At 51.7% G+C, this 16,171-nt stretch overlaps 1 protein-coding gene across 2 annotated transcripts in view; it reads left to right on the top strand.

Moving 5' to 3' along the window:
- The window catches only part of SLC25A42 (solute carrier family 25 member 42), a 32,797-nt gene extending 19,029 nt beyond the window's left edge, over nt 1-13,768 (top strand). For both annotated transcript variants that reach the window (XM_048498289.1, XM_048498291.1), the window contains 5 exons: nt 2,265-2,290; nt 4,420-4,586; nt 6,774-6,890; nt 9,099-9,250; nt 10,135-13,768. In XM_048498289.1, the coding sequence (XP_048354246.1) occupies nt 2,265-2,290; nt 4,420-4,586; nt 6,774-6,890; nt 9,099-9,250; nt 10,135-10,463 (791 nt within the window). In that variant the 3' untranslated portion in view covers nt 10,464-13,768. The remainder of the gene's footprint in view (nt 1-2,264; nt 2,291-4,419; nt 4,587-6,773; nt 6,891-9,098; nt 9,251-10,134) is intronic.
- Nucleotides 13,769-16,171: the final 2,403 nt, after the last annotated feature.

The raw sequence follows: 16,171 nt of genomic DNA, 5'->3' as shown, positions 1-16,171 counted from the left end.
GGGAGGGTGGATTCAATTGGGCAGCCATGTTGGTCTGAAGCAGTGTAAAAAAGTTTGCGTTTAGTAAGACCAACAAAGTCTTATGTAAAGGGTTAGGGTTCCCTGTAATACTCTCCCCTTTTGGGGCAGGCAAGCCCCAAATCTTCCCGCCTCGTTTATGGCCCCATGAAAGGTCACCTTGGGGATTGATGCAAAGAGAACTCTCTGTTCAGAAGCAACAGGGTGTTTCTTTGATCTGCTTATCTGTGAGCTGCCAAGGCTGGGATGGGCAGAACGAGCTGGGATAGGGAGAGAGAGGCCGCGGGGGATGAGGAACATCCAGGAGACAAGACTTGGGGTTTGGCGGGTGGTGGTGGTGGTGGTGGTGGTGGTAGCTCAGAATGGGTTTCCTTTTAAATTTGCTAGGAATGAGATTTGGTCACCCCACGGTGTCTAGGCTACTCCTTATATTCAAAATATTTTCCTCCTGCTTTTTGATGGATCCACAGGGTGAGCGTAGCGCTTAATGCAGCCAGTGTGGTTTAGCGGTTAAGAGTGGTGGACTCTAATCTGGAGAGCCAGGTTCGATTTCCCACTCCTCCACATGAATGAAGCCTGCTAGGTGACCATGGGCCAATCACAGTTCTCTCTGAACTCTCCCAGTCCCAACTGCCTCACAAGGTGTCTGTTGTGGAGAGAGGAAGGGAAGGAGTTTATAAGCTGCTCTGAGACTCCTGAAAGATGGAGAAAAAGCAAGGTAGAAATCCAAACTCTTCTTTTCTCTTCTTAAACAAAAATGGACAAATGCAAGCATAAAAAAGTACAAAGGCCAGAACAGAAAGGGGTTTTTTTGTGGGAGGGAACAAGGTCTAAAGGCGTTCTGGGAGCTCTCTTTAAGGTGCCTTCCTTGGCATCTAAATGGGGGGGGGGGGAGCTGTTGCATTTAGCAAGGTGGGTTGAGGGGAGAGAATCGTTCCCATCACATACTGGGGGTGGGGTGGGGGGGACATTCAGGGACCTGATCAGAAACTAGTCCTTCTTATGTAGGTTGACCTTTGCTTTCTCTTTTGCACTTATTTTTGGTTGTTTGGAAAAACAGGCCAGAAATATTTGAACTGTGAGAAATGTCGGGGTGTGTGTGTGTCAAAATGGGTGTGCAGTTTAAGAACGGAAGTAAAAAGAGCTGCAGATATAACAAAACCAGGTTTTTTTGAGGTGGGGGGATCCAAGGTTGGAAATGGAAACTTTTAAACTCCCTTGCACAGTTGTTCGCATTCAGTCCTTTTATTCTGGACGGTTTTACAGCCTTTGTGGTCCTGAGGTTCCTGAGGCACAGAGCTGAAAAATTGGGCAACTGAACATAACTTCATTGGCATCTTAAGAAGCCAAAACGGAAGCCGTAAAGCCAGTGGCAATTTCTCAGAATAGTAATTGGCAGAGGTTTCTCTTTTTAAATGAGATAAACATCAGTTTAATTTGATAGAAAATCAAAACTATTTTACAGTTGCAACGGAAAACTCTCTTAACTGCAGAAAAGCTGTTAATTTTATATATAAATGTGCTGCTTCTCTCTCTCTGTATAAAAACCCAATAGATGATTGATAAGATGAGTTTATTATATAATCAATATAAAATATGAGTGTCAGCGTGGTATACTGGTTACAGTGCTGGACTGCAGGTTCGAATGACCATTCTTCTGTGAAAATTTGCTGGGCGGCCTTATGCTGGTGACAGAAGGTTAAGAGGTGACATGATAGCCACGTTTAAATATTTGAAGGGATGCTATGTTGAAGAAGGAGCAAGCTTGTTTTCTGCTGCTCCAGAGACCAGGACCAGGAGTCCTGGGTTCAAAGTGCAGGAAAAGAGATTCCACCTAAACATTGGGAAGAACTTCCTGACCATCAGGGCTGTTCAACAGTGGAATTCACTACCTCGGAGAGTGGTGGAGTCTCCTTTTTTGGAGGTTTTTAAAGAGAGGCTGGGTGAACATCTGTCGAGAGTGCTTTGATTGTGTGTTCCTGCATGGCAGGGGGTTGGACTTGAGGGCCCTTCTTGGGGTCTCTTCCAACTCTACAGTTTTATGATTTTATGAAAATCCTGGGAGAATAGAAAGGTTTTTCTCTGGCACCTAAAATTCAGCAGAGGAGGTGCCAGAAGTGTAGTATTAGGAAAGGCATTCCGTTGAAGAGGTGCAATCACCAAGAAGGCCCTGTCCCTGCTTAGTTTTGCCCCTGCACTTCCATGCCCTGTGGCTCACCGTTGTGGCTTCCTCTTTTCTCTTTCAGTGTCCTCGACAAGGTTTTCTGCCAAGGTAAGAGGAAAGGCCGTTCTCCTTGCTTGGTACATTCACGCAGTCAAGTGGGTGCGAAGCCCCCCTTTGGGCAGGATGGATTTGCCACTTCTGGCCTGGGGAAATTCTTGGAGATTTGAGGCCAGTGAAGAAGGGGATTCAGGGAGGGTTTCACCTAGAATTTGTGGCATCCCTCAGAACTGGAAGCTCCCGTTTTCTCCAGGGGGAAACTGATCCCTGTGGTCTGGAGACAAGCCGGCATCCCAGGAGGCCTCTCGCCCCCACTGGGAGATTGGCCACCCTGGCACGCGCTGGGGCAAGAGCTTTATTTATAAAGAATTATACCCCACCTTATCCTCACATCTCTAGGTGGCTTAAACAGGCTACAAACAATGAAAAAAACCCACAATAAAACAGCATAAATAAAATGTAATGATTAAAACAACAATAAAAATAACACAAACATAACGCCACTCGCCCAGACCTGCAGCTGTAGAGAGGGTTTCCAGGTAGGCTAACCAAATGCCTGGGTGAAGAGGAAGGTGTGGGGCAGATCGCCACGGGGAGAGTGTTCCAAAGCCTGGGGGACGTTCTTGGAGAAAGCCCTCCTGTGTGCCCCCACCCACCCCCGCTCCTCAGTGGGGAGAGACCGCCAGGAGAGCCTCTGTGACCTCAGTGCTCAGGCAGATACACACAGGGGCAGGCACTCTCTTCAAAGTGGTTGGCGAGAGGGCAGCGGTCCTTTAAGATGACCCACACTGGAAACTCCCTTGTGTGTTTCCTTCCTCTTGTGGCTCAGACCACTCTGAGGATTCAGCTTGCACAGGTCTTAGCTTTGAAGAACATCTGGGGCTTCCTCTCCTCTCCTCGACAAGGACCCTGGTGGGAAGGGCTGGCCCCGCTCCAGGTGCCAGAAACCCCACACCTTAATGAGGAAACTTGGCGGCTTCCTGTGAAGTCTGGACATGCTGGGAAATGCTGCATCTTGTCCCTGGGAGGGGGAAGCCGTTCTCTTTCGGCAGGCCCAGGTGCAGAGGCATATTGGGGGGAAATGGCGCCTGGAGACAACCCCTTCTCCGGGTGCACCCTGCGACCCCCACCCCACACTCGGGGGTGCCAAACCCTGCCCCCTGCCCCCCGTGCAAGCCAGCAGGGCCTGGGGAGGGAAAAAGCCCACCTGCACGGAGGCCGGGGGAGGGGGCTTGGCGGTGGCCCAGGGGGGGCTCAGTGGCAGGCAGCTGGAGTGCACACCTTTTGGTCATGGGGTGCACACCTTTTGGCGCCCCCACATGACCAAAAGGCGTGTGCCCGGGGACATGGGCCCTATAGGCCCAGGTGTCCCCTCAGAGGCCAAGAAGCCTTGCAGAGCCTGCCATACCTCGTTTGAAGGGATGGGAGATCTCAGGCCCCTTCTGGCCACTGGCGGGACCTTCTGGGAGGCAGGTGCAGGAGGCGGCCTCATTTCCAGCACGATGCTGCCCCAGAGGGATGCTCTTGCCCTCCACCCCTGTGGTTTCCTTACAGTTTTGAGGAGAGTGACAGAGCAGTGCCAGTGTCCCACAGGGGAGTGGATTGTGCCCCCTCTTTTGCTGGCCTGCTTCCACACGCTGAACAGCTGAGCGTCGGCGGGCAGGTTTGAGAAGCAAGCCTTTATTGGCATTGACAACAGTACAACAATAATAAAAACGGATTTAAAAAGCATATACAATACAGGTCGAAGGAAATCTACTGGCGTTTAGTAATTTCCAGGAGAAAGTCTGCCACTATCATACAGAGAGAAGGATCGGGGTTGTCCAACAAGTAGTGTAATCTGATTAAATTGGGGAGATGGGGTAAGTGTAAAGGAGTAAGATTCACATACTTGGATCTGATTTCCTTGAATCTGAGACAGTGTAGTAATTGGTGGGCCAGAGATTCAACTGAGCTGTTGCTACATGGGTCGGCGGGCATATTTGGGAAGCCCCGGAGATTCCTGCACCGCGCAGGTTCCTGGGAGCCCTACCTCAGCGGAAGTCGAAGGGTGGGGTGACTGCCAAACCTGAAAGGATTGACGGCTGGAAAGAAGAGGGCAGGACGGGGGGCTGCGGTTTCCTCCCGCGCTCTCCCTGCACAACATTCTGCTCCTCAAGGCTGCGCGTCTCTCTTCCCAGGAAGCTTACCGGCTGATCTACCGCACCTACGTCAACGAGGGCTTCTTCAGCCTCTGGCGCGGGAACTCCGCCACCATGGTCCGGGTGATCCCCTACGCCGCCATCCAGTTCTGCGCACACGAGGAGTACAAGCAGCTCCTGGGCCGCTACTACGGCTTCCAGGGAAAGTAAGGCCACCGGGGGTGGGGCTTCAGAATGCTCGACAGGCAGGAGAGGAGCAGCGGGGCTTGGGAAAGGGCCGTGGAGAGCCTGAATTCGGGAGCCATCTTGGATCCCTCTGGCATCTTCTACTGGACAGGCAGTTTTTTGGCCACCTGGTTTCCCAAGCTGTGGTGCGTGCAGAGGCCTCCTGTCCCTCTGAATGTGGACAGCTGAGCAGGAGGGGGGGGCTGTCTTTGGGGCCACAGGGGCGGGGGAAATGGCTCTGTCAACCTGTCATCCTGTCCTGCCCGGAGATTTTGTGGCCAAGCGCCCAAGGCAGCCCCAGGCAAGGAAGGTTTGCAAAGGACGCCTCGGTCCAGCAGAACTTGATAGGCACAGGGCAAGGCCCTGTCCACAGAGCAAAGGCTCTGACTGGTTACAAAAATAACCATCCAAAAGCTTCTTCAGTGTTCAGAGATTTATTGTTTTCAATTCTGCGCAGAAGAGGGAACTCTCCTCTGTTAGCAACAAACATCCCTCCTTGTCTTCTGACCATTGGCTAGATCTGGAATACGTACACCTTGCCATTTAAATCTCCACTCCTCTTCAAAGCCCACCCTGCTTTCCACAATTGGGCGTGTATTCTCTATGTCATCTTGCCCTGTTCAGAGACTTTGGTTGCTATAGTACTTCGCCCTTATCTGTGTTTTTCTGTACGCTTTGTCTCCTTTATCTTTCTGGTGAGACGCCGTGCCCAAATTCCACAGCATAGGTATCAGACTTTACTGAAAAGTGCAGAAATCTCCCCCCCTTCTTTCAAGCAAAGCCTCCCTACTAATAAAATTACAGTTCTTTGCTTAACTAACAGCATCTTACTGATCTTTTATAAATTACCTCTAATATACTTTATATGATTAAATATATGTGAAGCGAAGCAAGCCTTTATTGGCATAGATAGCAGTACAACAATAATAAAAACAGATTAAAAAGCAAATACAATACAGGATATAAATTAATAAATAAATTAAATATATGGCTTAAAACATTATAAACTATATGTTCATATCAAGCTCGAGAGATCCTGTCCTAGTTCGTCAGTCCTCTAGATGTCCTGAAACGTGTCTTGGCTTTCTGGCTAAGCCTCATTGTCTGGGCAGTGATGTGGCTATAGATTTTTTTTATGGGGTGGGTTTGGGGGCGTGGCCACACCCCCACCCACCCCATGGGCGTGGCTACATCTCCCCATGCTCCGCCCCCAGCCCCAGTGCTTATAAAAGCAGCTCTCCAAGGCCGAGGGACGGTAGTCTCTTCTTCCCGGAGGGGAGGGCAGAAGGGACTGCCAGCTGGGAGCAGAGAGGCACATGAGCACTACTTTAAGTTTAGGCAGCTTCTTCTTAGATGTTACAGCACAAGCAGTTCCAGTAAGATTGGCTGTTCTAGTTTCAAGTCCTCTTGTTTCCCACCCACCAGACCTCTCGCCTCTTGTGGAAACAAGGCTGTCTCCGCTCAGTCTGAGACCTCTGAGAATACAGACGCCCCCCCCCCCCCCACTCCCTTGGCCTTATTCCCCTTTGTCTCTGGCTGTCTTTGCCCTTGCAGGGGTCTGCAACCTGTGGCTCTCCAGATGTTCATGGACTACAAATCTCATCAGCCCCTGCCATGCTGTCAGGGGCTGATGGGAATTGTAGTCCATGAACATCTGGAGAGCCACAGGTTGCAGACCCCTGCAAGGGCAAAGACACTATCTCCTTCGACTGACTGTGAGGACACCACAGGGATCTCTTTGAGTCACACCGACTCTCAGCCTGCTTCCCAGACTCTCCATTCCCCATCTCCCCCTTTCTGACAGGCTCCTTCCTGCTTTTATAGCAGACAGCGCACCCTATCTGTGGCTGCCAGCTATAGCGTCACATCCCAGCCAGTCAGGTTGACCCTGGTTATCTCTGGGGTGCTCTTTTCCTGGCTAACTGCGCTTTTGCTAATTGACCTTTTAATAGCCTAATCCGTTTCCTGTGCTTTAAAGAAGGTGGTGGGAGGAGCTGCTCAGCCCTGGCCCCGTCTGTTGGCTTTGGCCAGAGGGCTCCCTGGTAGCTTTGAAGCCTGCGGGAATCCGGTCCTTACTTCCACCCATCAACCGTCCCGACCTTCCCTGCAGGAGAAGATTGAGGAGCAGGAAGGGACTCCCCTCTCATTTTTATTCTCTTTTGGTTCAGGGCCTTGATGCCATTACCCCGGTTCCTGGCTGGCTCTCTCGCAGGCATAACAGCGGCCATGTTGACATACCCTCTGGATTTGGTCCGTGCGCGGATGGCCGTGACACCCAAGGAAATGTGAGTGAAATCCAAAGCCGCCTTGCGCAGAGTCCGTCCAGCCTGGTATTGCTGCCTCCTTGTAGGCAGCCTGTCCTTGCTAGAGGAGAATACAGCAGCGAGAGGTTCCAAGGGACCTTCTGCATGCTGACCAGTTTCCAGACAGCCAGCGTGGTGTTGTGGTTAAAAGCAGTGGACTCTAATCTGGAGAACCGGGTTTGTTTCCCTGCTCCTCTATAAGAAGCCTTCTTGGTCCAGACACAGTTCTTCAGAACTCTCTCAGTCCCACCTGCCTTCCAAGGTGTCTGTTGGGGCGGGGGGGGGGGGGGGGAACTCACTTTGAGATTCCTTACAAGTAGAGAAAAGCAAGATATAAAACCAACTCTTCTGCTGCTGCTGAGAACGTGGGTTGTGTTGTGGGGTACATGTGGGGCAGGGTACCATCAGAGTGTCAGGACCATGCCTGTCAGTATCTTGATGTCTTGCTGTGTGTGGTTTGCAATTGTTTTTCCTGTTTCCCTCTTCCCTTCCTAGCAATCGTCTGTTAGCAATCTCCTGGCGCCAGCCCATCCTCAAAGAGGTGTGAAAGGTTCCCAGGTCCTTTGTAGCTTTGTAGTAGAAACTGTAATGGACATTTGGTGTGGGGTGAAATGGCGGGGTGGGGGGGGGGATTAAAAGATATAAGTCCTGGATCTGAGCTCTAAACTGCTTTTGGACTTTCCTACGGTCTCTGTCATTTCCACGTTTGGGAGTCTGACACAGAGCACCTCCCCCAGAATCCTCTGGAATGTACAGAAGGGTTGAGCCTGGACTGCAGGATTGGCCGGGCTTCCTTGAGTGACACGGAGCGTGGCCACCCTTCCCCCAAAGCACAAACCCCACAGCAGGGGTTAAAAATAGCCCACAGCCCACAGCCCTCCTGCTGCAGAGCAGAGCGGTGAGGCCAGAAATAGTTCCTGGTGAAGGAAAATTGATATTGGATCCTTGGCCGAGGCTGCTGGGGGTGTCTCCTGCCCCATCTCCCACACAAGACTGGGGTACTGAAAAGTCCGGGTCCTTGTTCATGACCTAAGAAGGGAACACAAGTACTCTGTCCCCTCCCAAGGGTTTGTTTGTTTGTTTGTTTGTTTGTTAAGTTTATGCTCTGCTCCTCCCCATGCAGGCTCAAGGCAAGTTCATTTCAACCAAATCCACATAAACCGTTAAAATGTCATTCTAACTACAAATTTGACTTACAACTATCAAAACCCAGAGCAGAGTAAAACCTCATCCAACCTTTCCATTTCAAGATAGCACCAAACTCCTTAAACCCTAACTGAGGGAGAAGGGAAGGGGGAACCAAGGGGGAGGCCTGTCTGTTCAACCGCAGCTGCCTCAACCATATGCCCAGTGGAACCTGCAAAACTGTACTAGATCCTGCAGGACCCGGATCTGATTAGACAAACTGTTCCACCAGGTTGGAGCCAGAACTGAAAAGGCCCTGGCTCTGGTTGAGGCTAGCCCAGGGGTAGGGAACCTGCGGCTCTCCAGATGTTCAGGAACTACAATTCCCATCAGCCCCTACCAGCATGGCCAATTGGCCATGCTGACAGAGGCTGATGGGAATTGTAGTTCCTGAACATCTGGAGAGCCGCAGGTTCCCTACCCCTGGGCTAGCCAGATCGCTTTAGGATCAGGGACCTCCAGTAGATTTCCACTCTCCAACTTCAGCAACCTCCAGGGGACATATCAAAAGAGAGTGATGTGATTCCTCTTGAGTAGCTGCGAGGAGGAAAAAAGTCCCAAAGAACTTACAAATCAGAACGGCAGTCTGGAAAGTCTCCAGAGGGTAGCTGCAAGAAATGTATAGCTTTGGCTTTTTGTTCAGTGTTTGCAGTCAATGTTGACTTTCCCAGGATCCACCCGGGTTTCTAACTCTGCCCCACAAATTTCAACAACTGAGCTGCTGTTAAGGTATGGCAATGCCAGGCAGCTACCGGAGGCACCGATCTCCCCGGAGGCACCGATCTAGAAGGCATGCTTATAGGATCCCTTCAGGAAATGGTAGCTGCTCCCAGGAACCTCTGATCTAGGCTCCTGTTTCCTGTGGGAGGGAGTCAGTGAAGCACATAGGAATGCTTAAAGGGGCACAGGACTGCCCAATTCCTTTACTGAGAAGGGAGACCCCTCAAACAGCGCTGCTTCGTGCACAGAGATGAGCCGTCCCGGTTTTTCCATGTTTCCCGACAGGTACAGCAACATCATCCACGTCTTCATTCGGATATCCCGAGAGGAAGGCCTGAAGACGCTGTACAGGGGCTTTGCGCCCACAATCTTGGGGGTCATCCCATATGCCGGGCTGAGTTTCTTCACATACGAGACGCTGAAGAAGCTGCACGCAGGTAAGTGTCCCAAGTCCTGCAGAGTCCAGAGTAGCCGTTTTCTGACCAGGTGATCCTGGGGCCCCTCAGTGAACAAATCAGCAATACGTGGCCAGTCTGAGAGAAGGGTGGCCGCCCGTCAGTCTCCGAGGCTGCTGCTTTGTGCTGCTATCCTGCCTTCTGTTTCTGAACCCAAGATGACTTATCCCAGACAGAACTCGCTTAGCTTCCACCTTGCTGATGCATTGTTTACCTTCCGGGCATTCTGTGGGCCTCTTGTCCACGTGGAGGCACTTGGGTTGGAGGGCTGGGAGAACCCGCTTTGCCTGAGCCCTCGCAGTGGCCACGAAAGGGGCCCGGCGGTCTATTCTGAGGCGAGGCAGCCCCACATGGTTTCTCAGGTCTCCTTTCTTGCACACGGCAGCACCATCTGGCTCCCCTGCCTTACGAGAAGTGGCTCAGGGAGTGAGCTGGATTTAGTCTGGAGGAGAGAAGGCTAAGGGGTGACAGGATAGCCATGTTTAGATATCTGAAGGGATGTCAGGTTGGTGAGGCAGCAGGGCTGTTTTCTGCTGCTCCAGAGACCAGGACCAGGAGTCCTGGGTTCAAGGGGCGGCAGGAAAAGAGGTTCCACTGAAAGAACTTCCTGATGGTCTGGGCTATTCACTGCCTCGGAGAGTGGTGGCGTCTCCTCCTTTGTTTGAAAGAGAGGCTGCATGGCCACCTGTCAGGAGTCCTCTGATTGTGTCTTCCTGCCTGGCCGGGGGCTGGACTGGATGGCCCTGGGGGTCTCTTCCAACTCCATGGTTCTATCTCAGCAGCAGGAGTTCCCGCTAACATACACTGAACATAAGTCTGTGGCTCGTACTTCTTCACATGTGTTGACTGTCTCTTTTCCCCTCCAGATCACAGCGGGAGATCACAGCCGTATCCTGTGGAGCGGCTCATCTTTGGGGCGTGCGCTGGCCTGATTGGGCAGTCGGCCTCCTACCCTCTGGACGTGGTGCGTCGCCGGATGCAGACAGCGGGCGTGACGGGGCACTCGTACACATCCATCCTCCGCACCATGGCGGAGATCATCCGGGAGGAGGGACTGGTCCGAGGCTTGTACAAGGGCCTCAGCATGAACTGGGTCAAGGGACCCATTGCCGTGGGGATCAGCTTCACGACCTTTGACCTCATGCAGATCCTCCTCCGCAGATGGCAGGGAAGCAGTGCAGACGTGGAGAGGTAGTGACCAGCCTTGCTAGCGTTACCTGCGGATGGGAGAGTGAGAACAGCCAGCAAAGAGCAGCTTCCGTTTATATTCCCACCCCCCACCCCAGCCCCCCCACATGCACAGGCAGAGTTCTGGATGAGCTGGAAGACTGAGCCTGGTGAGACCTGCACATCTACGCGTGGCTGGCTGCTCTCCATCTCTGTGCAATAGGTTAGCAAAGGAACATTTTCATGGCTCTTTGTCAGGAAGGAGCAGAGATTCGATCCCCCTTCTGGTCATGAAAGCTAACTTTTCTAGGGCTTCTCCAAACCCAAAGGCAGTAGCTGGACTTTCCAGCCCCCTCTCAATAATGCCACAGTGTTTTCAACCGCACCTCGCCAAATGCGGCCGCCCGCCCTCAGTTTCACGTCTGTCTGTTTGGTGGTTTGGACTTCTCCAGAATTCGAGAGATGTGTGGGTTCACCTCGTGTACCTTTTGGTTTCTTTCCTTTTTCTCTTAAAGTCGTCAGTTCTGTTTCCAAAGCAGGATGGTTTGACCGGATGGAAGCCTGTAAACACTTCTGTGTTGCACACAACCACCCTTTGCCTCCCTGGAGGGACGCCAAAGACGGAACGATTCCATTGGCCAGAGAGAAGAGGGATGCCAAACCTTGACTTCCTGTTCTCGTGTTCCAGGGTTTCTGGTTTTGAAACTGGATTGGAATCAGCTGTGTTTATGTTTTCCAGAGCAGATTTTATTTTTTGGAACAGTGTTTAAAGCCGAGGGTGCTGTCAAGTGAATTTTCTTGGCCTGTGATATTAAGGAGAACTCCTGTCTGCTTGGAATGGGAGCCCGTCCATTTGGGCTTTTCTCCCTACATCAGTATTATCCACGCTATGTTTAAGCTCATGAGGAGGGAAATGCAGCGTCCAGGACCCCAAGTGTCTGCATGCAAATGAGTGTCATTTCCAGATTGATCTGGAAGCATCAAGGAGGGTCTTGCTCAGCTTTCGGAGTGAGACGCAACTTTTTGATCCCCCCACCTCCCCCCCAAAAAAATCCTTGTTCTTTTCAGTGCCCAGTAATCTGACATGTCCAGCTGTCACCTCCTCTGGTGCCGAGTGTCCCCGTGCTGGGGGAAGCTGGCAGGTGCCGTCGTGAGGCAGGAGAACGTGTCTCTTCCTGGGCTGCCATTTCCAAGAGCAGCCCTGCACTCTGCCGGCGTGGTCAGGCCTCAAGGTCTGTGTCTGGCCTGCTCTCAGCTTGCTGTGCAGGGTCAGTTCTTTCGGCCTGTCTTTTCCACTCGGCTGCGTTAAAATGTTGGCCCAGGAATCCCCTTTTGGAAGCCGCCGCACAGATGTGAGCCTGAAAGCACCTGTGACCTCTCTGCCAAGTTGCACACTAGGAGCACGGCGGTGGTTGCCCAGGGTTGTGTGTTCTGTGCGCACGCACAGTTGGAAAACCTGAACTGGTGACCGCTCCTGGTGTTGGTGCTGGTGTCGGCTTACCCCACCTGTCTTGTCCCTCTTCTCTTTTGTGGCATGCAGTTCTGAGCTGCTTATCCCCCCCTCTCCCCCCCGTCCTGATCTGCCCTCTTCAAACTCCTAGGGCAGGGGTGTCCAACTCTGGCATCCCAGATGTTCATGACTACATGCTGGCAGGGACTGATGGGAATCACAGTCCATGAACATCTGGGGCACCAGAGTTGGACACCTCTGTTCTGGGGATTCTCTGTGCCATTTGCAAGGGTCCTGAATTGGGATGTCATAGCTGATTGGCTGTTTATTTGGGGGAGGGATGGAGTGGGGAGCGCAAGCGCTGTTCTGCAGATGCAGAGGTCTTCAGTACCACCCCCACCCCACCCCCAAGTCTCAAACGGGCTCTTCTTTTAAAATGCACAACACAGATTTTGTGCAACAATTGCACACTGAAACGTCACAAACCAGGAGCACAAGAGGCTCACATTGTGGGCATGATATTGCTAATCCCTTTGGGGGGGATACATTTTTTTTGGGGGGGGGGTCTTATGATCTCCACTAGACACTTGGCCTGTATGTGGTGTATGGGGTTGGGTCAGGTGCCCCCTCAGCCTGGGGTTGGGCCGTCCTGCAGAATCAAATGCCTTATACATAAATAAAAATATCAAACCGTTCCCTCTCCCAGTCATTGGCTCCCCTGTTCTCCCGCTGTCATCAGCAGGCCCCCTCTTTAGCCTGTGACAGAGGGAAGTGGTAGCATTTAAAAGTGGTGAAATAGACGTTGCGTGTGTGAGGATGTGTAAGGTCCCCCCCCCCCCCAGCAGCATCACAACCTGGTGAGAAAAATCTCCCTGCTAGCAAAAAGGACCTCATCTGTCTGTGCGAGAAAGACGGACGGACGGACGGACAGGGAAGGAATTTTGGTCAATTCATTTAGGTCCACCTGCCTCCTTCCCAGTTTTTAGTGGCAGGGGCTGTACTGCACTTCTTTAGCCCCCCTCCCCTCCCAAACAGGTAAAAACCAGACCGGTTCACATTTTGGGAAAGCCGGCTTTGTAAAACTTGACTTGTTAATAGAATGTATTTCCTAATAGCTGAGAGTCAGCGGTAAGATGTGATTTTGGGTGGGGGCATTTCCTATAACTTGAGACAATCTCCCCCCCCCCCCCCCCAGGCAGAGAATCTCTTCAGGAATGGGGAGGGAAGATTTTCCCCTCAGATCTAGAATATCAAAGATTATGTTCTGCGAAGGAAGCGGGTAGTTTTCCTTCTCCCCTGAAGCAGCCTGGGGCTCCCTCCGCAGACGAGTGTTCCCACGGCCTACTGCAAGGTGGTCTTGGAAATCTCTGCACAGTTCTTATGGGGCAATGGAGGTACATGGATTTGGAGGGGGGTGTAGGTTGCATGGCCAAGCTACTCCTCAGCAGAGGATCACAGCTGTAGGCCTGGCAAACCCACCCTTCTTGCTGCTCTAGACCATGTCTGCTACCAGCGGGGCCTGTCTGGATTTAGTGTTTTAGAAGAGCGGGGCAAGTTCTAGAGCTGGAGAGTCCCCAACCCCATTTCCCCATTTTACATCTTCTCATGAAGGAAAGCTGAAAACTGCCAAGGTCCTCCCCCCGGGTCCAGATAGGCCCAGTCGCCATGCACACAACATGCTGCGGCTGTACCTGGATTGGCCTGCGGACAGGTGCATCATCCCCAAAAACCCCGGCTCTCTGGTCTGACGTTTTTGTTACAGCCGTGGGCCCTTTATATCTACAAATGTTTATAGCAATGATCTTTTTGAGATCCGTGCCAAGAGTGGAGTCTATTTATTCATAATAATAAAAAATGAATGCCGTCTGGCATTTGCGGTTTAACTCTGTCTCTTCTGGTCCAAAGCTGGCTTCCAAGACTTGTGGTTCCTGCCAGTATGTTCAAGATTGGGGGGCATCCACCAGGTTGTTCCCAAATGGTTGAGTCCAGAAGGTTGAGGAGTTTAAAGTGGGCAGGAGTATTTGGGGGGGCAGATTCACTACCCCATTGGCTGGCCTTAAAAACATGAAGATAGAGGGCCTCTTTTCCCTGGTATGTTTGGATAAGTCTGAGGTTATTTGGAAGCCAGATTACTTTAAGGGGCATTCCAGGTTGCAATACAAAGTTTCTGGACAGATAATACCTCTAAAGTTTCCATCAATTTTAAGAAACCATAACTTGGATGAAGCAAACAATTCTACCCCTTTTTTTAACTGATGGAATAAGAGTTTTGAATTCAGGTTAAATTGGGGGTTGGGGTGAAAAATTCTTCCCTCCGCACCTCTGGAAGAGTCTTGCCCCACTTAGAGCTGGATTTGAGTTCAGTGGCACCTTAGAGACATTAAGATTTTCAAGGTATAACCTTTCAAGATTCAAAGCTTCCTTTGTTGAATACCTACAGGTAGGAACACAGATCTTTTCCGGGGGAGGGGAGGGGTATTGCAAAAACAGCAGTCCGGTTGCAGCTCTGCCATGCCCGGGAGATGTATTTCGAGGGTCCTCTGAATTCTGTCCCCGACTGCTTTCTGCCTCTGCATACAACGAAGGGAAACGTTAAATGGCCCTGCTGGGCGCAGGGGTGAAAGCCCAGCGTGCACAAGGGCCCCCTTCTTGAAAAACAGATTTTTGCTCCTTCAGGCAAGCTTGGTCAGAGAGATCTTGGCTGGAGCCCCCGGGCACACGCGTGGCTGAGAAGAATAGGAGTTGGCCTCCTCTACCTTTCAGGTGGCTGACAAGCTGCTTTCCCTTCCTCTCCCCACAACAGATTCCTTGTGAGGTTGGTGGGGCTGAGAGAGTCTGGAGAGAACTGTGACTAGCCCAGCAGGCCTCGTGTGTAGGAGAAGGGAAACAAATCCAGTTCACCAGATAAGAGTCCCGAAGAGCAGGGAATCAAACCTGGTTCTCCAGAACAGACTCCCCCACTCATAGCCACTCTTCCGCACCCCATCAGGCCACATTGGACTCTTCTTCTTCTTCCCTGGTCTGAGACTTTTTTTAAATTCTGGGAAAGATTTCCTTGGCCATCAGTGGGTTTCTCTTGCCTTTCATACCAGGCAAAGTGAGAGAGCGGCCAGCAGCTTCCCAGACTCCTGGAGTTGTCCCCCCGAAGCCTCCTTCTGCGGGTGTTGCAATTGGTGGAGCTGTCCAGTCCATCTGTTTTTCGCTCCTCCACTTGCAACAGAAGCCTTGAAGTCTCCGTTCCTGCTTGGGTGTCAGCGTGGAGGGGACCTTGCTGGCAGAGCAAGCAGTGAATTGTTGGGGGAAGGGGTGATGCTCTTCCTACCCCAACAACTCATTTATTTATTTACATCCCACCTTTCTCACTAATGGAAACCCAAAGCAGATTATATTGTTCTCTCCTCTGTACAACCCTGTGAGGTGGGTTAGGCTGAAACTATGCCACTGACCCACGGCCTCACAGCAAACTTCCACGGCAGGATAGAGATTCGAGCCTGGGTTTTCCAGATCCTAGTCCGACACTTTAGCCACTACACTGTAACAGCTCTCATCACTGACTCGGAAGTGTTAAGTTGCCCTCCGTGGCAGCTTTCTGCTGCTTATCGGAACACTGCGATTGTGGAGTCAGGAGCTGTTTGCACAACTCTGCTCAGCCTTGGAGCTGTTCCCACTATCTGAATTGGCTTGCAAGTCTGTGGCTTTTACAAGCTCTCCAAAGATAAACTCCAATCCCCAACTGGGTTATCCGTTGGAGGATGTCCTTGAAACACTTTACTGAGCTGGCATCCCCCATGACTACAGAGCCCATCAACCCACCCCCCACAAGCGCTTGGCCACAGCCAGCCTCTTGGAGCTGTGCTGGAGGTGCTCCCGGTTCCAAATCTCTCACAGCTGTGGTGCTGGAGAAGAGTTTTAAGGATGCCGCCAACCACCCAAAAAATCAAAGAAGTGGATCCTAGCTCAAGTCAAGCCTGAAGTCTCCCTAGGACAGTGGTGGCGAACCTTTGGCACTCCAGATGTTATGGACTACAATTCCCATCAGCCCCTGCCAGCATGGCCAATTGGCCATGCTGGCAGGGGTTGATGGGAATTGTAGTCCATAACATCTGGAGTGCCAAAGGTTCGCCACCACGGCCCTAGGAGCTCAAATGACTCAAGTCCAGCTGTTGTACTTTGGTTACCTTGTGAGAAGAGCCACTGGAAAAGACAGCAATGCTCGAAAAAAGGAAGACCCAACGAGGGGTTGACTCTGCAAGGGAATGCGCAGGGCCTCCATCCACAAGTTCTGA

This window comes from Sphaerodactylus townsendi, linkage group LG05 (assembly GCF_021028975.2).
Source record: "Sphaerodactylus townsendi isolate TG3544 linkage group LG05, MPM_Stown_v2.3, whole genome shotgun sequence".
NCBI lineage: Eukaryota > Metazoa > Chordata > Lepidosauria > Squamata > Sphaerodactylidae > Sphaerodactylus > Sphaerodactylus townsendi.
This window is presented reverse-complemented; position numbering and strand designations above follow the sequence as displayed.